This window comes from Leucopleurus acutus (genome assembly GCF_964270905.1).
Source record: "Leucopleurus acutus genome assembly, chromosome: 21".
Taxonomy (NCBI): Eukaryota; Metazoa; Chordata; class Mammalia; order Artiodactyla; family Delphinidae; genus Leucopleurus; species Leucopleurus acutus.
The window spans coordinates 22492863-22518991 of record NC_139163.1 but is presented as its reverse complement, the minus strand read 5'-3'; the positions used below and the strand labels follow the sequence as shown (position 1 = coordinate 22518991).

General features: G+C 40.5%; 1 protein-coding gene across 2 annotated transcripts in view; it reads right to left on the bottom strand.

Annotated features, from left to right (window-relative positions):
* Positions 1–11484: 11484 nt before the first annotated feature.
* TNKS (tankyrase) overlaps positions 11485–26129 on the bottom strand; it is a 173550-nt gene continuing 158905 nt past the window's right edge. Inside the window, exons 23-27 of one of the 2 annotated variants that reach the window (XM_082863818.1) lie at positions 26052–26126; positions 25228–25333; positions 24433–24619; positions 21533–21689; positions 11485–14974 (exon numbers count right to left, since the gene is read on the bottom strand). In XM_082863818.1, coding sequence (XP_082719944.1) covers positions 14888–14974; positions 21533–21689; positions 24433–24619; positions 25228–25333; positions 26052–26126 — 612 coding nt within the window. In that variant the 3' untranslated portion in view covers positions 11485–14887. Of the gene's footprint in view, positions 14975–21532; positions 21690–24432; positions 24620–25227; positions 26127–26129 lie in introns of those variants that run through there. The other variant, XM_082863819.1, reaches the window with a different exon arrangement.

Genomic DNA, 26129 nt, shown 5'->3' with positions numbered 1-26129 from the left:
CCTGCCGATGCAGGGGACACGGGTTCGTGCCCCGGTCCGGGAAGATCCCACATGCCGCGGAGCGGCTGGGCCCGTGAGCCATGGCCGCTGAGCCTGCGCGTCCGGAGCCTGTGCTCCGCAACGGGAGAGGCCACAGCAGTGAAAGGCACGCGAACAGCAAAAAAAAAAAAATTAATCGTAGCCATTTTTCAAACCACCACACCAATAAACAGAGCGTTACCTAGGAAAGCTGAAAATGTAAATTTCACCCCTAATCCAGAGACATTGGTCATCCAAGACCTTGTGCAAGGACCAAAACACAGCTTTTAACCACTATGCATACTGTCTGCTTATGCTGTTGGCCCCATGTGATCCAGAAAGCATCACAAGATAAACCTAACCTTAGGTAAAAAAATGCTGGAAAGTAGAAAGCTGAAAAAGCACATTCGGAGGAGGAAATAAAGGCAGGAGCATTTGACATCACCACCGATTTCAACTCCCCGCCTCTCCCCATTAGCACTTACGTCAGGTTTGTTCAGGTCCACCTGAGGTGTCTTTCCTGCTGCACAGTGAGTGGCACAGGGACCAACTGAGCGCACAATAAGAACAATTAGAATTGTTCTGGATCCTCCACGACCAGTGGACAGAGCTACTGAAACCCTGCGTCTGGCGGCCAGGCTGGGACAGGCAGACAAAGGTCTTACCCAGGATCTCTGGGTAAGACAGACGCATTCCCACAAGCCCCTGCTAAGATTCTTTTCCCTGGCTCTCTGGAGGCACATAGAGCTACAGGGCTGGGGAGGTTTAGACTGGGATTTTCATCCAAGGATGTTAGAAGCAAGTAACATCTGTCGTGTGGGCACACGTCTGCTACCTCCCAACAGTGGGTCTTAGATAAGAGCCGAGTCTGACAAGCCAGCTTAGACCTTGTCACCCAATGAACACAAAAGAGCTCTGTCTACAGAGCAAGCCCCACACTAAGTTAGCTTCTTAGCTGCAGGTGAAGAGGGGAAGGTGCAGACTTTGTAGCAGGAGAAAGAATAAGATGAATGTGCTAATCTTGAGGTGTGAGGACCTTACCCAATGGGGAAAATGTAGTCCAGTGGGTGTCCTGAGATCTGACCAGTTCTCTTCCTGGAAGAGAGAGGCTGGATGGACAAGTTAAAAACAAGGTGAAAGGGACAGTTTCTCCAACACGTACTTTCCTTTAGAGAAAAGTCGTCTCTTACCCTAGAGATTGCGGATTTCATGACTTTTTCCGTAAAGATTTGGTCCAGCCCAAGGACCCAGCGGTTGAAGAAGTGTGCACTTCATTGTGCAGGAACTAGCAAAGAACCCATAGGAGTTCCAGGGAGCTCACTGCTGACAGCACAGACAGAAGAGGGAGCCCTGAAGATCTTCTGGAAATGGCGCTGAAGTCTCTTGTGAAAGCAGGGAATCTATTCTTAACCAGAGCAGTAGCTGAGGAAACTGGCTCCCCACTAGTTGCCATGGGGAAGTTCAGTGGAAAAACTCCGGAACTTGACCTTGGAGTTCCAGGCATCTCCATCATAGTGTTCCCAAGCTGACTCTGCATCACCACTTTGGGTGGTTGTACAACTCTTAAATTTAGTAAATTTACTAAACAAACAAACAAAACCTGACTTTTGCACTTAAAATGGGTAAATTATACACCAGTAAATTTGTTTAATGATAAATACATGAAAATACACGAATATGAATACATATGTTCACTGTCCCAAACTTCAAAGAACACAAATACATACAAGGAAAAATGGAAGTTCCTCCGTCTCCATATCCCTGCCCTACACCCCACTTTCCTTTACTTTTAGTAACCAAAATGAGCCATTTGGTGTAATTACTTCAAGACTTTTATTTATGCATTTTATAAATGTATGTGTTTGACAGTGCCGGGTAGCAAAGTTTGCCACCCCTAAGTGTCTTTTTGCCATGCAGATTATTTCGAATTGGAAGTAATCAAGGAACAAAAGACTCAGGAAGAAACTTTGAGCTTCCCCTAAAGAATGCAGATAGAGGACCTGTTCCAGGAAGGGAGCATCACCATAGATAACCTAGTAGACAAAGAGGAACCCAGCAAAGTCCGCTTGTTAAAATTCCTGGGTCCCACTGTCTCTGCAGGCCCAGCAAACGTTTATTTACCAAACATTTGCTTTTCCATCTCCACGTAAATTGCCTTCCTCCCCTCTGAAGTCCTAAATCAGTACCCCCAACATCCTCTTTTATCTTTAGCTGCAGATGGTCTTTAAGGTGAGGGTTTCAGCCATTTTGGTGAGTTACTCAGTTTTCCTGGGTCTCTCCCATGAATACGTGTCATTCAACTTTTGTGTGATTTTCTCCTGTTAATCTATCTCATGTCAATTTAATTCTTAGACCAGCCAGAATAACGTAGAAAGGTAGAGGAAATTTTCTTCCTCCCTGATAACAGGATAATATTTGAGATGTTAGCTAAGTCAATTATTTTAAATGTTTCAAAGACATTCAAAAAGAATGTACAGTCTCTGCTTTTGGGTACAAAGTTCAAGTTAGTTAAATACGATATTCAACTCCCTGATATTTTCATTTTTATTTTGTCAGTTTCTTAGAGGAATGAATTAAAAATACGAGGAGGATTTGATGAAATCAGAATCATAGTGGAAGATTTTAACAGTTTGTGTTTTCTGTGTTCCGATGTTGCCTTGCATGCATGAAGGCATGTTGATACAGCTTCTTGTGGCTTGTAGGTGATGTTTCTTATTTTCCAGGTAATGTTCCATCCCACTTTGTCTGGAAATAATACCATGTCTACATTCGTTTGGTTACCGCTTGTCTGGTATGTCTGTATATGTCTCCTTTTTATTTTAAGTAACAGTTGGGGATTTATCTTTCAATCATAGAGAACACCTGACCATTAAGTAATAGAAATATGACGGTAGATTTATAGGTTGAATTCTGTAATTAGGCTGAATGTCAATTCTGGATATTTGTTTACAACAATGTAACCCCATTTAAAATACAATCCATGGGCTTCCCTGGTGGCACAGTGGTTGAGAGTCCGCCTGCCGATGCAGGGGACACGGGTTCGTGCCCCGGTCCGGGAGGATCCCACATGCCGCGGAGCGGCTGGGCCCGTGAGCCATGGCCGCTGAGCCTGCGCGTCCGGAGCCTGTGCTCCGCAACGGGAGAGGCCACAACAGTGAGAGGCCCGCGTACTTCAAAAAAAAAAAAAAAAAAAATTCAAACACAATCTAAATATTAGAAAGCAAAAAATCTTCTGAAATCCTGTATCTCTGTTACAATCACCCTCAACGTTCCATGACCATCTTTCTATATATATGTGGGTGCATGTATATATACATAGATACATACATACATATATACATACACATGCTTTCATGTTCTATACTTCTTTGTGGCTTGCAGGTGATGTTTCTTTCTTTGTTCTATGTTCTAGACAGAAAGACATAAAAAAATATATATATACGCACACAGACCCACACAGAGTTATTTCTTTCAAAAATGTCAGCCATATTGTTAAAGAATACTTTCTTTTTTTTTTTTTTTTTTTTTTTTTTTTTTTATTTGAAGTGGGCCTCTCACTGTTGTGGCCTCTCCCGTTGTGGAGCATAGGCTCCGGACGCGCAGGCTCAGCAGCCATGGCTCATGGGCCCAGCCGCTCCACGGCATGTGGGATCTTCCCGTACCGGGGCACGAACCCGTGTCCGCTGCATCGGCAGGCAGACTTTCAACCACTGCGCCACCAGGGAAGCCCAAGAATACTTTCTTTTTACTTAGCTCCCTCCCTCCCTCCACCAGATTCTGCAGACAACCACTGTTAACGATCACGTGTCCTTCCTTATCTTTCCACGCTCATAGAGTTGTATACAATATAATGTATTCTATTATATGGTATAAAGCACATATACCATGTATCTACATGTATAACTACATATAGGGATTTTATTTGGTATTGTTTGCTTTATAAAAACAAGATCCTACGATACACAATTTTCTGCATCTTGCTTCCCTCAGTGTATTGTGGAAATCGCCTCAAGTCAAATGATAAATGATTTGACTCACTCCTAATTTCTTTATGTAGCTAATTTATTCACACAGGTCAGACGTTTTAAAAATATAGACGTGTATATGATAAAACGCCTCCTTCTCAACTATCTCTCAACACCCAGGTTACCCGTGTTTACCAGTGTTACCAGATTCTGACATACTCACCCGGAAGATATTCTGGGAGAATCATTTATGAGTAAGCACATGAAGGTATAGTGTGTTTATATTTATGTAACTTCTCCCCCACCCACTGCTTTTTTACCCAAACACTCACCACCACTTTGTTATAAAAATTCCTGAGTTTTGTCAATCTGAGAGGTAACGTGTGTTAACTTCTTATTATTTTAACTTACATTTCTTTTATTATGAGATTGCACAATTTCTACATATTCAAGAACCATTTGTATTTTTTCTAGCAACTGTGTGTTCATAACTTTTACCTAATTTGTTTTATCTTACAGATTTTCAGGAACTCTTTCTCTATGAAAGAGATTAGCCCCCTTGTCTATAGTCTGAATTGCAAATATTTCTCCCAGTTTGTCATTTGTCTTTTGACTATTGCTTATAATAGTTTAAAACATATATATCTTTTTGAGTCCCTGCTTTCAATTCTTTTTGTAAACACTCTCCTGTCTTATTTTAAAGAACATTTAGATAGAGAACACAGCTGCTCACCTTGTAGCTTGGTCCCCAGTGCCAAGCAAGGGAACATCAGTTCTATTTCAATGTCATACACTGAGTGAGTGCCTGGGAGAAGATTTGTCTGGCTAACTGTTCTCTTTTCCTCACGCTTCTCCAGGGTCTGAACTTTGGAGCACTGGTCTACAAAACCGGGTTCTGAGCTCAAAGTGGAGGAAACATAGAGAATATTTGCTTTTTCCCTCTGTCCTCCCCAGTTATATATTTATTTATTCTTTCTTTATTTATTTTTGGCTGCGTTGGGTCTTCGTCGCGGTGCACGGGCTTCTCATTTGTGGTGGCTTCCCTTGTTGCGGAGCACAGGCTCTAGGCGCGCGGGCTTCAGTAGTTGTGGCACGTGGGCTCAGTAGTTGTGGCTCACAGGCTTAGTTGCTCCGCGGCCTATGGGATCTTCCCGGACCAGGGCTCGAACCTGTGTCCCCTGCATTGGCAGGCGGATTCTTAACCACTGCGCCACCAGGAAAGTCCCTCGCCCCAGTTTTAAACTAATTAAAAATACCAGGTTTCTTTAATATATGTTTACACTATTCACCTCCTTGAAGTCAAAGGAGGAATTAGGTCAAAATTAATTAACTATTTTTCTTTATTTAATATTTATTTCTTCATGTGCATCTCTATGTCTCCTCTCTCAACGAAAAGAGAAAGTATGTATGTATACACTTTGACTGTACATGTTTCTATCCTTCTCTCTCTTTATAAAATGGACTTAAATTTTTTAGAGCAGTTTTGGTTTCACAGTGGAATTGAGCAGAAAGTTCAGAGACTTCTCATACACGCCTGCCCCACACGTGCACAGCCTCCCACTTAACCAGTATCCTCCACCAGAGTGGTCCATTTGTTAGAACTGATGGATCTACGCTGACACGTCACAATCACTCAAAGCCCACAGTTTACATTAGGGTTCACTCTTGGTGGTGTACATTCTGTTGGTTTTGATAACTGTCTAATGACGTGTATTCACTATTACAGTATCACCAAGGTATTTTCACTGCTCCGAAAACCCTCTGCGCTCACCTACTCATCTCTCTCCCTTCCAAACCCCTGGCAACCACTTTTCTAATTGTCTCCATAGTTTTGCCTCTTCCAGAATGTCATACAGGTGGAATCATACAGACTGTAGCCTTTTCAGATTGGCTTCTTTCACTTAACTTTCAAGTTTCCTTCATGTCTTTTCATGGCTTGATAGCTCATTTCTTTTTAGCGATGAATAAATCTTCCACTGTCTGGATATGCCACAGTTTATTTATCCATTCACCTACTGGAGGGCATTTGGTTGCTTTCAAGTTTTGGCAATTGTGAATTAAGCTGCCATAAACATCTGTGTGCAGGTTTCGGTATGGATATAAGTTTTCCACACCTTTGAGTAAATATCAAAGAGCACTTTCGCTGAAGCTTATGGTAAGAGTATGTTTAGTTTTGTAAGAAAGGGCCTAACTGTCTTCGAAAGTGACTGTACCATCTGTGTGCCCACCAGCACACAAGAGCGTTCCTGTTGCTCTACGTCCTCCCCAGCAATTGGTGTCATCAGTGTTGCAAATTTTGACCATTCTGATAGGTGTGTAATGGTATGTCATTTTTTTTTTTTTTTTTTTGCGGTACGTGGGTCTCTCACTGTTGTGGCCTCTCCCATTGCGGAGCGCAGGCTCCAGACGCGCAGGCTCAGCGGCCATGGCTCACGGGCCTAGCCGCTCCTCAGCATGTGGGATCCTCCCGGACTGGGGCATGAACCCATGTCCCCTGCATCGGCAGGCGGACTCTCAACCACTGCGCCATCAGGGAAGCCCCTGGTATGTCATTTTTAAAATTTGCATTTACCTAATGCCACAAGTTAAGCATCTTTTCATATGCTTATTTGTCATCTGTTTATCTTTTTTGGCGAGGTGTCTGTTCAGGTCTTTGGCCTATTTTTTACTCAGGTTGTTCATTTTCTTAATATTGAGTTTTACAAGTTCTTTGTATAGTTTGGATAGCAATGCTTTATCTTTTGCAAATATTTTCTCCCAGCCTGTGGCTTATCTTCTCGTTTTCTACCCAGTATGTTTTGCAGAACAGTTTTTAATTTTAATAAAAATTTAGCTTATCAGTTTCCTTCTGTCATAGCTCATGCCTTTAGTGTTATATTTTAAGAAGTCATTGTGGTCTGGGGGTCCCAGTTCTGATGTAAGGAGCTTGGAAGGTGCTACTCCTAACAACACGTCAAAACCCAGGCTGAAAAACCCACTTTTCTAGGATACGTAAGAGTGGTAAGGACACAGGAGAAACTGCTGTCCCCAGGATTGGAGAATTTGACAGGCGAATACAGAGAATAACAATTTACTGGAGCAGAGACTCATGAGCAGAAACTTCTCTGGGAACCAGTACCGGAAGGAAAACAAGAACTGTAATTGATGAATTGCTGGAGGCTGAATGTGGACAACTCTAAGTTCAAAACTCCAGGGGGACACAGTCATCAGGGTCCACTACAATTGTGTGAGATTTATTTCCAGGAGCTCAAATAGTAAATATTGGAGAAAAATCTCCTTGTGCTTTGGGCAGTGGGAGAGAGAAAGGAACCATTTTGAAATACACCAGAGCATTCTGTTTTTAGAGAGAACTAGTTAACCACAGCCTAAATCAGCAGCTGCTCATTGTGTGTCTTGGAGGTCCAGGTCTACTCTCTAGTACCTGGGTTCCAGTCCAGCAGAAAACACTATTTAATTCTTACAGCAACTCTCTGAACTAGTAGGAGGAGGAGACTCATTTTGAAGATGGGGAGACTGAGGCACCTTGGGAGCTTCCCAAGGTCCCATGGTGTGTAAGTGGCAGAGCCAGGCCATGAACTTAGGCAGTCTGAGGGCAGAGGTGGTGTCTTCATCCTACACGGTCTTTCAGCAAACTTGTTGCACTAACAGACTACCTGGTCGCCTAAGCCTCTCATTGTTAAACTTGTTTTCTCCTAGGACCCCAAGAGCACTTGATTTGTGTTATCTTGTATATCTTCCAAATATTCCTATTAAATAACTATTTGGCAGAAAGTGTTCCTACTTGGTAGATAGAAAAGTAGAGAACCAGAGTCCCCGTAGAATTTCCTGGGAGCTGTGAAGCACTTTAGTGGCCCACGGCAGCCATGGCTTCTTGACAACTCCAGCCTCTGCATACGGCCGCAGATTTGCATCCATGGCACGGTTATCTTTTTTTTTTTTTAAACCATTAAAAAAAAAAGTGAAATATAGTTAATTCACAATGTTGTGTTAGTTTCAGGTATACAGCAAAGTGATTCAGATATATATTCTTTTTCAGATTATTTTCCATTATAGGTTATTACAAGATATTGAATATAGCTCCCTGTGCTACACAGTAGGTCCTTGTTTATCTATTTTATATATAGTAGTGTGTATCTGTTAGTCCCAAACACCTAATTTATCTTATGCTTTGTATCACGTACTCCTGATTTGTGAGCAGAATTATGAAAGTGGAGATGAACAGACTTACTTTTCTAATCAGTCCTTGGCTACGTAAAGTATGCCAAGAATCGTACTAACAAAATGAACATGTCACCTACACATTATCTTACATAAAGACGTTTTACTAGCCCTATAGGGCAGGTGGGGATTGGTCAAATGAAGTCACACACCACCCCCTTCCGCTTCTGCTCGTTCTAGGTCCAGGTCTTCGGAGTAGATGCCAAGCAGCACATCTGGCAGCCAGGTCCCAACAATGGGAACAGATGACCTCTTATTATTCCCAATATAATGCCAGGTCCTCCTTCAGCTTGGAGGCCCGCTGTAACTGTCTTATGATTATAAAGTAATAGGAAAGTGAACCGTGCCCAATGATAAAGGTTTACAAGTGTTGTTAATAGGGTGTGCTGCCTCTAACCTGAGGCCCAGCAACCAAGGCAGTATCATCACAGGCAGGTAGTCCGCTCCCCGCCCCCTCCCCCAGTATGATAGGAGGAGGGGGGCAGGGATAGGAGTTTGCTGCCCCTCAAGCGGCCCTGGGTGTCGGTGTGATTCGTTGCGGAGATGTTTCTAAAAGGCAGCTGTGCTTCTCCTGCTAGCGCTGTATTTCAGTGACTCCCATGTGGGCTCAGAGGTGAGGTTAAGGCCCTTCACACAGGTCTCACTAGGAAGATGAGAGGGAGCTGTTATCCGTATTTTCCGACAGTTTTAGGTCAGTTGCGTTAAGGTTGGTCAGGTTGAAAGGAACAAACAGGCAAATGAAAACGCTTCAGAGCTAACTGCTACCCACATACAGTAAACTTTAAAAATGTTTTTATTGAATATTAAACAATTACAAGTACTGTAAGTTAGACATTTAGCCAAAGCACAATTACTGGTTAAATATAATCATAAAGATGCCTTAAATAGAAACCCACCACGCAGGCAGGTTGAATTCCTTGATGCCCTCTTTTGGAAAGTAGAGGGTGGGGGAAAAGGTGCCATTCCACGTGAAAGATGGTGAAATCTAGAAGAATGTACGTGCTGAGAGCGATCTTCCACAACCAAATCGATAGGGTTGCCAGATTCAGTAAAACAAAACAAAGCAAAGCCAAAACCCCTAGGATGTTCAGTTAAGTTTCCATTTCAGATAAATAATATTTTTTTTACAGTAAATATATGCCAAATAATGCATGAACCATACTTAAGAGACACAATTATTTGTTTGAAATTCAAATTTAACTGGGTGTCTTGTATTTTATCTGGCAATTCTACAAAAAGACAAATGCAAAAAGGAAAGGAAAGGGGATTGGAACCCCCGGCCACTGGTGGGTCACACAGAGACTACAAATGAAAACAACACCAACGATGAACCGAAGAATCACTACATTGGTTACGTACACAGACCAACATCACAATGAGAAAATACAGTTACTACTCCAAATGCTGTTGCCAGGAAACAGTCTAGATTTCCTCAAAGCTGGTTTTGTAATGTGTTTGAGAAACCTTGTTGATAAAAGTACCTTTTTAGTTTGTAGGTATCAGACAAATACTACTACCACATAGACAGGGTGAGCTTGACACAGTGAAAGCAGAGGCAGGTATTCTATGCACATGACGAGTTTAAATATTCTGTGTAATGAATACACTGGTTATATAGTCAAGGTCATCTTCTAGGTCTAGGCTACTAGCCTTAAAGATTTTGGTTCTTTTCTAATTTTTACTGTTGCGTCCTCTAGCTTTTCATCCTGAACCTTGGGAGGGGCCTGGGAGTGTGGGAGAGACAACCCCCCTACCAGGGTTTAACTACATTTCTCTGCAAATGCTAGGAATCAACAAGGGGCTGCAAGGGCTGCCTGCAGAAAAGGGCGGACAGATGAAAAATAACCGAACACTCTGCATTCTAGAGCATGAGAAATCTGTTTGCAAAGATGGGTGGTGGGCTGCGCGCGGAGATGTGAAAGTGTAAATCGCAAAGGAAAACACGAAAGAATGAAGAGTCAAAATGCAGTCATCTCTCCTGTGCGAACGTGTTTCAAAGGAGGCACAACCCTCTGGCAGATGTTTAAAACTGGCCACATCGCGAGCACGTTTGGTCTTAGTATATAAAATCTTTAGTTTCCTACTGCTTTTCACTTATCACCGTGGTTTATATTTTAAAATGATTAAAAATCAGCTTGTGCAACACCCAAATTCTACATGGTATCACTTGTTGTTGCTAATCCCCACATGCACAAAACTTAATGGGTTTCAAAACCTTTCTAGCATTTCTCTGAACCAGAAGATTTGGTAGCTGAGGAAGTTCAGATGTAGAGAAATTGGGATGGATCAATTCTCTCAGCTCCTTTGCACGTAAAGGAGGCTTACTTATGAAACAGACTCTCATTAAGTAGCTTACCAGGTGTGAGATACATGGAGATGCACCCAACTCGGCGACACCTTTCACACACTGAGAAATGCAATTACAACTCTGTATTTATTAGGATATAAAAGGTTAAAAAGTTTCTGCCATAGTTAAGTTTTTCTTAAGAAGAAAGAGTGTCTATTAATTTCAGAACTCACAAAGTATCTGAAGAAGCCTCCACTTTTTAGGGTGGTTTTTTTTTTTTTAAATGCATTTCCTTTTCATGTGCTAGACGTGTCCAGCCAAAGCGCAAATATTATCTTCACAATCACTGTCTTTTCATTTCTGTCACTGATTTGACAACAAAGAAGTTTAACTTCAGTCTTTAAGTAAATTTCTGACACATGAAACCCTATCTTTATGTCAGTTTTGAGTGTTGCCTGAATGACTAAAATCTATAGCTCTATGCAAGATAACTGCCCAACAGAAAACCCAGAAAAAAGGCTATTTATCACAGATTATCATACAAATGGGATCTGGACACACTGGGGGAAAGGTGCTTAAAAATACATACCGTATCTGTTTGAAAGCAATTACAGAAATCTAGAAGGTGCACACGTTTCAAAAGGGAGGGCAAGCTGGGATGAAGTGAGAGAGTGGCATGGACATACATACACTACCAAATGTAAAATAGATAGCTAGTGGGAAGCAGCCACATAGCACAGGGAGATCAGCTCGGTGCTGGGTGACCACCTAGAGGGGTGGGATAGAGAGGGTGGGAGGGAGACGCAAGAGGGAGGGGATATGGGGATATATGTATATGTATAGCTGATTCACTTTGTTATAAAGCAGAAACTAATACAACATTGTAAAGCAATTATACTCCAATAAACATGTTAAAAAAAAAAGGGAGGGTAAGCAGTGGCCAATAACCTTTGTGCAGGTGGGAGACTTACTGAAATAGAGAAAAACATAGACAACTCATTGTATTCTAATGCTGTCTTCCAGCATACACCAAAAGTTTATTTTTTTGTACAAAGGCTATAATAATAGAATATTCATCTATATTACTTTATTTGCCACATTCAGGCATTTCTCTGCATATATCAATGCACTTCGCTATTTTGAGAGCAAAGGGAAATTACTGTAGCCACTAACATCAAGTTCAAACGAGCACAAGGGTGCCATTTCACAAAAACATCCTAATACTGTTTATTCTACTTATGTTACCGAAAAGCTAGAGATTCCAAATTCCAAGAAGGAAAAGGTAAGGAAGAATCCTGGTTGTACTGCTATTATTTTGCATAGAATTAAAACTCTGGGTTCCATGCTGTCATTTGTTGACAAAGTGGCAGAATCTTCTGAGCAGAGCACATGAGGCTTAATACCCAGTTCTAGTTGCGAAGTGGATACAGAGGTACGGTCGCCATATGCAAGACTCAAGATGGAGAAAGGAGGAAAATGAGAGGGGTCAAAGGTAATTGCTGGAGCTAATTATAATTCCAGACTAGCAATCTGGGGAAAAGGGAAGGAGGCCAAGTACAAGGAGGAAGTGTCCAGTCCAGAGCACTTAACTGATGCCAATAGCTAGCAAACTGGGCCATCAGGTCTAGAAGCCCTTTGATGTCAGACCTGTGGTGGAACCGGTGGAGGCGTCTGGCTTCTCTCTTCTATATGGTTTGGGAAACAGAGGGGCCACTCAGGGGAGGCCACACTGGAAGTCCTCACTTGCTAGTGTTTCTATACAGTGTGTATACAAGAAATTAAGTGCATTTTAGCCTAACTTAAAGCCACGCTTTTGAGTTCCAAAGGGTTTTTCACACTGCTATGGGTGGAAATTCCAAACGCAATCAACTTTTGCTAACTTGAATGCACTCATGATGACCTTTGGTTTTCAAGTTTTGAAAAAATGTATTTGGCTCCTGTGAGACATCAATGAACTCATTCTCTTCAGCAGATGAATAATATGTACACATTCTTTCAAGAACTACTATATACTTGAATCATTACGAGACAAGAAGTACAGCAAATGTCCTCCTTACACACAGTACCTTTACTTGGCACACAGAACATCAGAAACGTAACATTGGCGGTTTAAATACTGAACCACAGTTTACCTTCTCAAGTGTAAGGCTGAAGTTTAAAACTGGCACATCCGTTAATCTAGTTAGTATGATGGAAATAACATATAACCACAGTTGGGTAGTGGCTTATCTTTTTAATGAAGCTATAAAGCTTTTGGGATCTATACCATATTAACCCTTTTATTTAACTAAAAATCACAGCTGTGTTTACCATTTTAAACTATATCTAATTGGGGAGGCAAGTAATATACACTTTCACAGCTACTGAAAACTACACAGATGCCAATTCCTTCAACCCACTGTTACACACAGCAAAAAAGAAGGAAGGGAGGAAAAAAGCCCTCAATGGATATCAAACTTGAGAGCTTCATGTGGAATTCTAGTGCTATTAAACAAGTAGCCAAGACACAAACACCCAGCTTGGGTCACTAAAACTTCAATAGAAGCAACAACTGAGGCTAATTCTTGATTTAATTTTGAGGACCCATGCAAGATTCAGCTATAAAACTCAAAACTAGTTCCCAATGTCTAGTTCTAGCATTGGACTCAAGCCAAAAGGAAAGCAAAATGTATATTTTAAGAGCCTATTCTAGAATCTTTGCATGTAACCATTTTATTTTTCCTCGGGAGATTAAATGAGGTCACAGCTTAATCAGCCTGTATTAAAGAACAAACAAGCAAGTTAGTTTTCAGGACTTTAAGTTGAAATGGCAAGTTTGCGTCACACTGTTTTTCCTTTTTTCATCACATTTATATTACTTTTGCTTCGAAGCTGAGTAGACGCATAGCATGTCAAAGTAAGTAAGTTAATGCACTTAATTCAATATTCAGTTAAGGTGAAAAGGGCAAGCGTGAGAACTGTAATGGATAATTTTTTACAAGTAACAATGTGCACTTGACAAATGTTGAGAAAAAAAGCAAAACAAAGTAGTGATTTCAGGAAGAAACAGTACGGTTATATCTCCACTTTCATTTAAAAAATAACTGAAAGAGCTTTGGTTTCCATTTTTGTTCTCCTTGTCTACTAAGAAGTTTGAGAAAATGGTTCAAAAATTTAGTGCAGGGACCTACACAAACTATCGGAAGCACCTCGCTCAAAATAAACCCCAAATCTGGAGTAAACAAAAAAGTTCTTGCATCTGTGCCTATCTAGTGACTACACAGGATTTGAATCCCAGCTTTCTAAACTAGAGAAACAATAAAGTAATTGTTTTGAGACTCTAATGCAGCACAATAATTCCACTGAATTTGGAAATAAGGCAGCTAATTTTGGGGGCGACAATTCTGGTGGTGCGGGTTAAGTGGAGAGAAGTCGTGTTTTCTGTGAGGAGCCCTCGTTGTCCTTTTCTGTGGTCCTATTATCGCACCACAGGCCCCTCATGTGTCGTAATGCTGCTTCTCCTGGATTCACGGGCCTCCCTGGCGGTCTCCCCTCTGAATGTCACAACAGCATCACTCAAGCCTCTCGCTGGCTGGGCTCTTCCTGGCCCTCCAGCACCGTCCTGAACACGTCGGAGGAAGGCCTGAGTTGGAAAGTGCGAGTGGCTCTCGTTGGCTTCGACTGCTCTGAACTTGGGAGCTCCTAAATCAGGTTGATGTTTGTGCCTTTCCCTTGTAAGACTGGCCAATCAATAGAAGGAAACTGAAACGTGGTGTTTTTCCTTTCCATCTCAGTTTACGTTGATAAGAAGTACAGATACAAGATAAATCAGTGGGAAAAAAAAAAAAAGTGGAAACTAAGCCTTGCTCAGCCAGAAGCTTGGGTTACATCACTAGTGATTTTAGTCAGTGTGACTTTGTGCAAAATATCCTCAAGAAGGCTCGGCTCATTTTCAAAGTAACAACAACAACGATGGCAACAAAAAGTGAATGATGAATGTTCAGAAAAAACGAAAAATGAACCTGTCGTATGTGTATATTTACTATATACACGTGCCATATATAGCAAAGCAAATGTAGTGTGTGAACTGTGAACATTTGGGAAAGTACTGGTTATGTTTTCTTTTTTTCCAAGTCTAGATTGAAGCAATCCTGTCTTAGCAATGGATAACTACAATGAAAATGAGCCTGAGATATGTTAAAAGGCCGCCCCTGTAAACATTTCCTCAAAGGGAACAGTAGCAGTTGAGTATGTATCAGTTACTCATACTATATTCATCACTATCGCAATGCTTTATAAAAGACAAACAGCTTATTTCTAGGCTGTCAGGGATTTACAGAATATTGATTTTGTTGAAAACAATCCACTGTCATCCAGTCCCAGGTTTAAATCCAATCTGGCCTTTACCAGTGGACATTCACTAGGTCTTCTGCTCTGCAGCTGCTGTGGTCTGTGAAGGAGCTTCCGGCTTCATGATCTGGTAGGTGATGAGATACTCTGGGTATGCCTGGAAAGGACAGAAAGCAAAACACGTCACCCTCTGGGCAGCTAAAATACTAAAGCCCGACTTAACGTGGAAGCCTCAGAGTCTGTTGATCATAACCCGTACTCTATGTACACCCAAGAGCCTACGAAGGTCAGCTAATTCACAGGTGCCTGGACAGTTAGAAGGTCCGCCTCCATATCTGTATATACACCTGTGTAAATCCTATAATCCTAGGATTGTTATAATGTTATTTCTACTTTTGGATACTGTAAAATGGTTACACTATATTTCTCCCTCACTAGAGAGCCACATGCCATAAACAGGAAAACTCAGGCAAGAAAAAAATCTCTTTCTCACAGCACCTAGCATAGTGCCGTCACATAGCATGTTTCAGGAAAAGTCTGTTACATGACAGAATAATTCACTGAACTGATTTCAAATTAATCATAGATGATGATGTAACCCACTGAGTGAGGAGGAAGAAAGGCAACGTGTGCTGAGTCACCAGTAACTCAGAGGCAACAGTTTGGAGGTGATTTTTACAAGTTGACTAGTTAAAGGCAATTTTTACAGGAAAGAAAATGACTCTGATGAAGAGCCTCCACCCCCTGTACTCCCTCCTCTTCTGTGTCTTCTTTCTTGTAGTAAAACCGAAGGCTCGGTGCTTATAGTGGGAAGAGCACTTCTTGGTGGGAAGAGGAAGCCTGACCAGGAAGTGGTTACAAACCAGAAATCCCTACAAAGGCAGCTGGAAGGGGGGCAGGGTGAAGCCATGTACACTACCTAGGAACCCGTCACCCCTAACTCTAACATAATGATAAGACTCGACTCAATATTTCAGAGTGGTCTGTGGGTGAAAAATAGTACTCTTTGGTGAGGTAAGTGTTTTGGGGCCCCCAAATAATTTGCTGAATGCTGACCTAGAGAGAGTAAGATAATGGAAAGAATGAAGGATTAAAAAAACTGGACTGTTTAATAGTTAAAATGCAGAAATGAACATGTGATAGATTTATTGAATTATTTCTTTATAATTTTACACCTCTGCAGAAACTGTTATATGTCAGGTGCCTCCGCTTTCCTCATTTATAAATGGGAACGGTAACGACACCAAGATTTTTGTGAAGATTAAACACAAAGATCCTAGAATAGGTTTGGCATAGTAAAAATCTAGTTTGTGTTAGTTATTACTATTAACATTATTATTCTCATTCATCAAAGACTAGTTCTTCTTGAAGAGGTCTCAGTAAGGATTAAAAAAACAAAAACTGTACATATGTTTTGAAAAGTTATAACTGTTTCTATTCATGTAAGGAACCATTATCACTCATAATATTCTTTTCCAAAATTCTAGTCTGTTTTGGTTTGACTTAAAAACAGCAACGGTTTCCATCTTTAGTACACGTAGTTGGAATAACTAAAACAGCAATGGTTTCCATCTTTAGTACACGTAGTTGGAATAACTAAGACTGACAATCCTCATTACTCCTGACTTTCCAATCCGGAGCGCAATAACTAAATAGTTTGTAGTTTTATTTTATTATAATGTGAACACTGCTTAATTGTTGAAATGGTTTTAAACGGTATTTTAGTTTTTAGTTACAAGGTAGGTTAGCTATCTATTGCTAATTCTAGAGTTGGGTATAAAGACTCTAGGAAGGCTCAAAAACTGGTAGAAAAATGGAAAAAAACTGGTTAATCAACCAGATAGTTTAATGGTCAAGAAAATTATCTATTCATCACCAATACACATATATTGAGCATCTAGTGCATACAAAGCACTCTGGGGTAAGATATGGACCCTGCTGTCAAGAAGTTTCCCATTTGTTTGGGAAGATAAGCCAGACAGAAAAAGAAGAATTTAAAACTAACCCCAGTGAGCATGTGCTAAGTGTCAAAAATGAGTGTGGGGCTTCCCTGGCGGCACAGTGGTTGAGAGTCCGTCTGCCGATGCAGGCGACACGGGTTCGGGACATGGGTTCGTGCCCTGGTCCAGGAAGATCCCACAGGCCACGGAGCGGCTGGGCCCGTGAGCCATGGCCGCTGAGCCTGCGCGTCCGGAGCCTGTGCTCCGCAACGGGAGAGGCCACAACAGTGAGAGGCCTGCGTACCACAAAAAAAAAAAAAAAATGAGTGTGAAGCCCACTCCTACTTCCTTTTGTCCCAATGAAATTTAATATCTATGATACTTTGTATGATACATCCTTTTGCTTGCAGAAAATTTGCTTAAGCAAAGGGATCGGTAATGCAAGCATGTGAATTTTGGTGGTACACTATCTTAGGAGATTCCTAACACATGTAAATTTTAGGCAGGTTCTAAGATGCTAATGGTATGAATGACTTACAGGTCCTTATCTCTTGGTTCCTACTGATTAGGCTACTGAATTGCTTCTGTGTACAGACTGAGATAGGAATTAATCACATCAAAGTCCAGAGGGATTTAAGGCAAGGGAATTACTAAACTGCAGGACTAGAAGGGCCCAGGATAGACCAACAAACATGATTTCCTGTCAAGTCTTACTTTAAACCCATGCTGGTTATAAAAGCATAGAGCATATTTTTAAAGTACCTACAAGAAAAGATTCACCAGCCACTTTTAGTAACTGAATTTCAGAAAATTCTTCTTAACCCAAATCCTCAATGCTACAACTTAAACTCAAATGCTTTCAGTTAATTCTCCACAGAGGTGAAGAAACATGCTCCCTTGAATGATTTTGTGTATTTGAAAATCATCCTACAAATCACTGTGTAGTCTTCTATTCTCCAAGTTACATAACTCTGCATTGTTCATATCATTTCAGTAAAACAGGCCACATGTCTGAAGCGGCCAATGACCAGAGAATACCTCTTCTATTGTCTAATTTAATGTGAAGCTTATAGTACAACGCACAAAAAAATTCCTGATACTCTAAGTCTAGTCATATACTAAAATCAGAACTACTTTTCTTTCAAGCACAGTGTAGTTAATTTTCAACACATCTTTTCAATTCCAAAGAAACAAATAATCCCACCAATAATAAATAATACTCCTCGGGGCTTCCCTGGTGGTGCAGTGGTTGAGAATCTGCCTGCCAATGCAGGGGACATGGGTTCGAGCCCTGGTCTGGGAAGATCCCACATGCCGCAGAACAACTGGGCCCGTGAGCCACAACTACTGAGCCTGCGCGTCTGGAGCTTACGCTCTGCAACAAGAGAGGCCGCAACAAGAGAGGCCGCGACAGTGAGAGGCCCGTGCACCGCGATGAAGAGTGGCCCCTGCTCGCTGCAACTAGAGAAATCCCACGCACAGAAACGAAGACCCAACACAACCAAAAATAAATAAATAATTTAAAAATAAATAAATAATACTCCTCGAACCAACCCTCTGAATTTACGTATTCTTGAAAGTGTTGATATTAAGGGTGAAAGATGATTTAAGGTATCACTAAGGGGAATGAAAGAAAAGTTACCAAAGGAAAAGTCCACCATAAATCAGGAGAAATTGCTCATGGGCAGTGACTCAATTAGTAGACATTAGAGTAAACACTGTCCATGTGGGAAGCACCTGGATACGGAAGCACAGGTATGCTCCCCTGAAACAAAACAGCTACTACACACATTTCAGTTTTCAAGGTACTTTTTTCTTTCAAATATGATTTGGACCACATCATTCTCTAAAATTCTTTTAGCAAGGGAATCTAAACAAGTTATCAAGTCAAACTACTTAGGAAATGGTTGAAAGATCAGCAAATACTACAAATGTAAACCTATTATTAGTATCCCTTATTATTTCTTTCCACCCAAACGTGAAAGAAATTCTATTTCCCATAGCTAACTTACAAAATCTTGAAAAGTGTATGGCAGAGAAAACTGAAATCACCTATAATCTCAATACCCAGAGATAACTGCTCTTATGTTTTGGTTGATTCTGTGTTTAGCATATACCATGTAAATATACTTTTTAAATCACAGGCACATAAATATACTAACATTCATTTAAATCATTCTCTTTCTGTTGAATATTTAGGTTGTTTAAAATTTTCATTATGAAAATCAACATAGCAATGAACCTTCTTGTAGGGTTTTTTTTGGGTGTGATCATCACTGATTATATCTAAAACAAATTTCTAAAAGTGGAATTACTGAGTCAAAGTGAAAGTGTTTTCTCTAGAAGTAGGGAGTTTCTGATTTAAACAGAAAAATCTGACAAATTTATTCTTCGGTAGTCTTTAAACTTTTATTTGGAAACAACTGCAAAACATATTAAGTTGCAAAAATTAAGCTAGTACCTAAAATACCTGTATACCCTTTACCTACATCCAAATACTGTAAAGGTTTTACTTATCCCATTTGCTTTATCATGTGTACTTCTCCCACCTCTATATATACTAGGCAGACAGACAAACAGACAGACAGATAGATTCAGTTATGTTTTTCCCTGAGCCATTTGAGAGTAAGTAATATACCTCATCATGGTTCTTTATCCCTAAATATGCCAGTATTTACTTCCTAAGAATAGGGATATTCTCTTACATAAATTTTATACTGACATAATACTTTTATCTACCTACTGTTCACATTTCAATTTTATCAGTTGATCTAATAATGTCCTTTCTCTTCTAGTACCAGATCCAATTTGGGGGCAGAATCTGAAGTTAGTTGTCCTGTCTCTTGGGTTTCATTTAATCTGAACGTTTTCAAAGCCTTTCTCTTTTATAACACTGACATTTTTGAAGAATCCAGTCTTCCCCTCAATTTTTTTTTAATAGAACATTCTTCATTTTGATTAGACTGAGGTCATACATTCTTGGCTGGAACACTGCATAGATGATTTTGGCTCTTCTCAGAATATGACATCTGGAGGCACACTCTGTGTGTATCTGTCCCTCATTGGTGATGTTAATTCTGATCATCTGGGCAAGGTACTGCCCCCTTTCTCCAAAGTATAATTACTGTGGGTTTCCCCCCGTCCTTTGTAACTAATAAGAAGACCATGCACAATCCTCTCCGTATCAAAATTATCCCCTATATTTAGCATCCATTGATCTAATCTTTACCATGATGGCTGCAAATCTAGTACTCCCTCCTTATCTACCACCTGCCCTCGGCTTTCTACTGTAAGCAAAGCCTTCCTTTCCCCTTCATTTATTTATTTATCTATTTGTTATCAGTATAGAAACATAAATTCGTATTCTTTCCAATGTTTTAAAATTTATGACTGTACTTATTCTGATGTTCAAACTATCCCAGATTCGGCCAGTGGGAGCCACTTCAAGGCAGCTCTGAGTCCTTGTGACATGCTCCCATCATTGCTTTTGAGCACTTCATTACTTTCTGTTATAACAAGATGTTGTTCCGGGCTCATCTTGTTCCTATTCTGCTCCAGCCCTGGAATTAGCTGTTTCTCCAAAGTTCCTTTTAGTGGGGGTTGGTATTGGAGACCAAGATCTGGGCTTTAGGTGTGCTTATTGCTACTGGGGTTTCTTTGCTTTCAGCAGACAGTGCTAAGAAATACATGCACATATATACTCATGCTTACATATATCTCTTATATACCTCTTACACATATACCTATACATACATATTATTTACATGTGTACAAACATACAAATACTAGAAAGCATCAGTTCATATCGATATCTCCAATTTCAGTCCGTCCCTAGCATCATTCTTACCTTCCCCCATTCCACATTTGTATGTCTCTTCTTCCACAGTGAGAACCCAGCTCCCAAAATTAACACATCAACACATTTACTCATTTGCTCAATCCTAGAATACAGCTAAAAGAGTTTCAATGCTTTGCCCAAACCACCACAATCAACAGATCTACTAAGTGAAACCCAGGATTTGTTTGCAATTCTTCCCCCTACTCCACACCTGACCCGGCCCAAGGTTGTTGGCATATAAGAAAATTGTTTTCATAGTTCACTTGTATATAATTAATTTCTTCTTTCTCCTTTTTTAGTTTTCTCTAACAGTGTAGTTAAAGTATCCATTTGAAATTCAATTAAGTTCAGACAAATTGGTTTTTGTTTCTAGACAAATTAGTAGGCATTTAGCAGTATTGTGAGAGTTAAGGCCTGGACTGAAAATGATAGAAAGTTTTCCTGTTTGTTGACAATTTTATCTTGGAGCCTCAAGCATTTGGCAGAATTCAATGTACTGTAGCTTTAAGACTCAGAAAGCTATTCTTCTGTGTAAGTGCCCTGATCAACTCATGTGACCAGCCTGGGGCAAGTACCTCAGGAAGATCTTTGAATGGCAGCTACTCTTAGCTCTCCATGCCGTGCGGAGGCATGAAAGATACAAAGCATTAGTTCAGAACAGCAGGCCACGAGAGCTGCACGAGACGCCACACCTTTATTTCTCAGCCACCATCTTGTTTACACTGTATTACCTGGCTGACAGGTGAATGATGGGATCTACGTATAAAGGTGATATCAAAGAATTTTGGTATGCTCATTTTGAACTGAATCAACTAATGCTATCAAACTATGTGGTGGATATTTCATTAAATGGCTTTCTTTAACTCTTACGTGGTCTCCGCATTCTGAATCAACTGTTTATGCTAGCTTGGTCATGCTTATTCCACGAGCACCATACCTGCTCTCCTCTGTAGATGACATATTCAGCATAGGCCAGCCCATTCACACTCGGCCTCCCAATGACGGAGTGATGGCCTGGGGGGGCGTGAGCCATTTTCATGGTGCTGAACTGCAGAAAGGACTTGCCAAGGGTCACTCTACAGAAAAGCATTTGTCTGAAGAAAAAAGGAAAGCAATCTTAGAATGACATAACTGTTAGCTTTACTGATTTTTTCAAAAGCAGTTAATATAAGGCAAGCTAATTTAAATGTCACTTTTGATTTTATGAGTAGGAATAGGATAAGATTTGATATACTGATTTACTATAAGCTGTTAGCAGGCTCAATAGTTATACTTAACATTTAAAATTTTGGTGTGGTTTAAAAATCAATCATAGAAAACACTTGGCAAGTTTCTGACTAGTGGAAAAAGGACAAATACTAGCAAAAACTGTCTTCTGGAAGGATGCATGTGGCTGGATAGGAAGAAAGTAAAGAAAATAAGCAGATGGCAGCAGCATCTGAAATTAAGATTAGGCTTATTACTCATTATGAAGAAGCAAAAACTGGGATGAGATACATAATAATAAAAGGGGGTTATATATAAAAATACTTAGCTTAACTGTATGTCTGGAAATTATACTACCTGAGTGAAACATGAATTGGGGCAGCTGTTAAATATTATAGAGGAGAAGAAAGATTGATTGGAAAGAAAGTGTATTATATAAACTAGGGGTTGGCAAAGTATGGGCCAAAATCTAGTCTGCCACCTGTTTTTGTAAATAAAACTTTACTGGAACACATTCTGGAACACATACTGCAACACATTCCCACACACTGCCACACATTCATTTACATGTCGACCATGGCTGCTTTTGTACTACAAGGGCAGAGCTGAGTCACTGTGACAGGGATCATACAGCCTGCAAAGCCTAAAAAACTTACTTTGTAGTTCTTTAAAATAAAAGTTTGCAAACCCTTAACAAACATTTTAATAAATATTTTAACTACGCTATAAGATTGGTCACACTGTTAACTGTAAATACCTGTTATTCAATCAAATAGTTTATTTTTAGTAATGGAGTCTGATCTTTGCATTGTGACTCATCAGAGATATTACTTTGAGTAAAAATTGTGCCAGACCCGGTTTAACTGAGTCCTGCCTGGGCTGGCTTTTTTAGTGTGATGCTACTGATGACCCTCTGGGATGCTGGCTTGGCATCAACTGTATCCTCTTGTAGGTCCCAGAGGAAAACATTTGGATCTGCATTAGAAGGAAGCTTTTTGAGCTCTATCTCCACACTGTGGTGGCGCTACAGTGTCACTGGACTCTGCCCGCTCAGCCCGCTGGGCCCACTGCCATGGCTACTCCCAGTGTCCATATGTCACTCAAAGCTTGACCTGACAGGCCCTCGCTTTCTGCCTTTTGCTTCCTGCCCCAGGGTGTCCCTGTTGCTGTGGAGACAAAAGAAGATGCAGGACCTGCCTGGCTGGCCCGCGAGGCTGGCACTAGCTCGCGTCTGCTCACCGGCTTGCCTTGTGCCTTGCGTGTGCATCTGCAGGCGCAGCGGCCCCAAGGTGGGACACCAACGCCCTGTGGGGCAAACGCTGACCAGCGCAAGACAGGCGCCAGCACATAAATTCAGCTCTCTTCCCCCATGATGTACTGCTCTGAGATGTAACAGTTCAGACCGTATGAGTCCAGGTCTCACGGACTGAGCAACCGACTGCGCTGGTTATGAGACCGTGGCCAGCTCACCGGTGCCCCTCCCGGTCTTTGCTCCGCCTCTTTCTCCGCCTCACTTCCTTGCCCTCACTCCCGCTTCCCTGAGGTCGCACTTGCCAGGAAAGTGCTAGTTCATAAGCTTTTGCTTCAGGCTCTGTTTTCTAGGAAATCCTGGCCAAGACATAAACATGTGTGTCTAATTTTAATAAGCAACTGTTAATCCACATCTACGTTCACTTTTACTGTTATTTAGGAGTTAGGTTTGAAGCAACAAAGGGAAATTTCTGCAATTATATATCCCTGGGAATTTTTATGTGTTATTAACCACAGCGACCTTAATAGAAAGAAGTTTTCTTCTGGACATAGGGCATCTGTCCTAGAACTGCTGATGGCTACAATTTTTTTCACAACGAAACTGAGAGAGAGAAGTTTTAAGGTGAACAACTATAATGAACTTCATGGTTATATGGGTCTTTCTGAGGTTTCAACTGGATTACAAGGTATCTTACTAACTTGACTTTGCAAAAATAATGCAGCTGGTTAATCTAAAGAGAAATGCAATAAGTTGCAATCTTTGTACAGCACAATTCTTTTTGTACCTTTTCCAATGACAGGAAAGGGAATGGTATTTTTTTCACTGACTTCTGAGAGTTTATAACATTCTCTCAAATTTCTGAGTTTCAAAATCCCATTTAAAAAGCTAATATTCATTTGTTTACTATTAATTCCAAAGTTATATTCTGAGGTTGGACTTCTAACTAATTATATACCCTGCCTTAAAATATCACTAGCAAAGTCAGCAAATTAAAGGTTCTACTTGTTTATAGAAGTTATGTGCTTCAGTTCAAATGTGACTTTAGTTCAAATGTGACTGAAGCTAGAGGTTCTTTGTTCTCCAGAAATAATTCTCAACCTTGTTCTGAATCTGAAGCAAGGAAATTGGAACCCAGGGAGAAAGCCAAAATGGAGGGAGCTTCACTGTAACCTATGACTAGCTTTTACCGCTGCTGTCAGCTCTGTTGTCACTACTCCTACTGGGGCAGGGGCTGATCAGCTATTACTATCCAACCCCAAAACAGTCTGACTCATTAGGAGTAAGACTGAGGATGACCTGTGACTTCTGCAGAGCCTGAGAAACCAATCTGGTTCATGACTTGAGGACAGCAACCATTACACAAAAGGCAAGATGCTCACCTGTGACATATGTAACATGACCGGTCTTTGTGCGTGGGGCAGCCTGTTCCTCCCCCAATTCCGTAAACGTACTGGTTGCTTTTAGAAGAGTTTTCAGCAAAATAAATCCCGGCACCAAACATTCCTCCTATATATGCATGTCGCTCATCAAACCCTTTATGAATAATGGCATTAATGAAAGGAGAACCTAAAAATATAAAGACAGAAAGATCAGTTTCGAGCACTTTTCTAGACTCTCAATTAGCTGCATACTATTTGCACCTGGCAGATTAATACTAATTAATAACGCCTAAATGAAAAGTTTATTTTGTAAGATGGTCTACTTACATAAATTATTATCATGTACTAGAATCTTATCAGGGACCCATAGTGTTCACCCAGCAAGGGTGTCATATGGATTTTGCAGACGGCATGAGATTTTAGATAGCGAAGTACAACGTGGCTTTGAAGATACAGATTATTTTACACCCAGTCCTACTTTAAGCAAAAACAGATAATCTAATAAACTAAAACAATTATGCTAAACTACAACAAAAAGAGTATTTCACTATCTAGATGGCTCAGTGTGCAATTTAAGTTCTGAGACAATTTCAGATAAATGATTTTCACTGTACATGCCTTGGAAAGCCTGTACTAACATGTAATGCATTAGAAAGCTGGTACCAACATGTAGTTAAAAAAAAAAATCAGAACAAACCATTTTTAACACAACACTAATATAGTCAGTAACACAGGCTTTTCACCCTACTGGAGTTTGCAAACGCCCAGAGAGATAATGACTGTCGGGACACTCACCGTGAAATAACATGCGCTCGTTATGGTGGTTGTGATTCTCCTCAGACACTTCCTTCTGTCTGTGACAGAATCGCTCTCTCAACTTCTTGTTGACAACTTTTTGAATCTTTAAGGATGAGGAAGAAAGAAGTGAATTAGTGAAATGTTTATTAATTGGTAGTTTATGATTTAAAATAAGAAGTATGTTTTCCTTTAGGGAGGTTCAATTTTTGTTTTATGTTTTGTTTGCTTAAAACATTATTTAAAAACGATAAAGTTGCCAGGCCAGTGTAATTCAGTTAATACTCTGGCTTTTAGTAACGTAAGTTTCAGCTACAGTTTTTGTTTGTTATTCTGCACCATACCTAGCTATACCTCAAAATCAACTGAGGACTTATTGAATTTCAGGATACAGGGGCTTATAAATCTGTACTTTCAAAAAGCTCCCCAGGTAATTCTGATGTGCACTGGTGTAATTTCAATAGGTCCATTAACCCAAAGGGTTAACCCAGTTCTCAATTGATTTTATTCATCTTCATGACATCCCTCTGAAAAAAAGCATATGGCAGTCATTTATTCCATGTTATAAATAAGATACTGAGATTAAGAGATACATGCATACTGATATAAACACTGACTCAATTAAATTGATTGAAAATCCAGGCCTTTAATGCTACTTTGAAATAGTCATAACAGAAATTACTGTCAGCTATGGTCCAAATTAGTGGGTGAGCTGGGAGTCTTATCGCCATGTTTGCCTCACTAACGCCAGCTGCCCCAGCCTATGTTTGATATTCAGGCAAGCTGTGCAATCCAATTTTCACCCTGAAATTTTAAAAACTCACTCGAATGACATTGTATCTGTTGAAGATGCCACCAGCATTACCACCATCTCTGTGTTCGCGAATTGTACTTTGCATCTA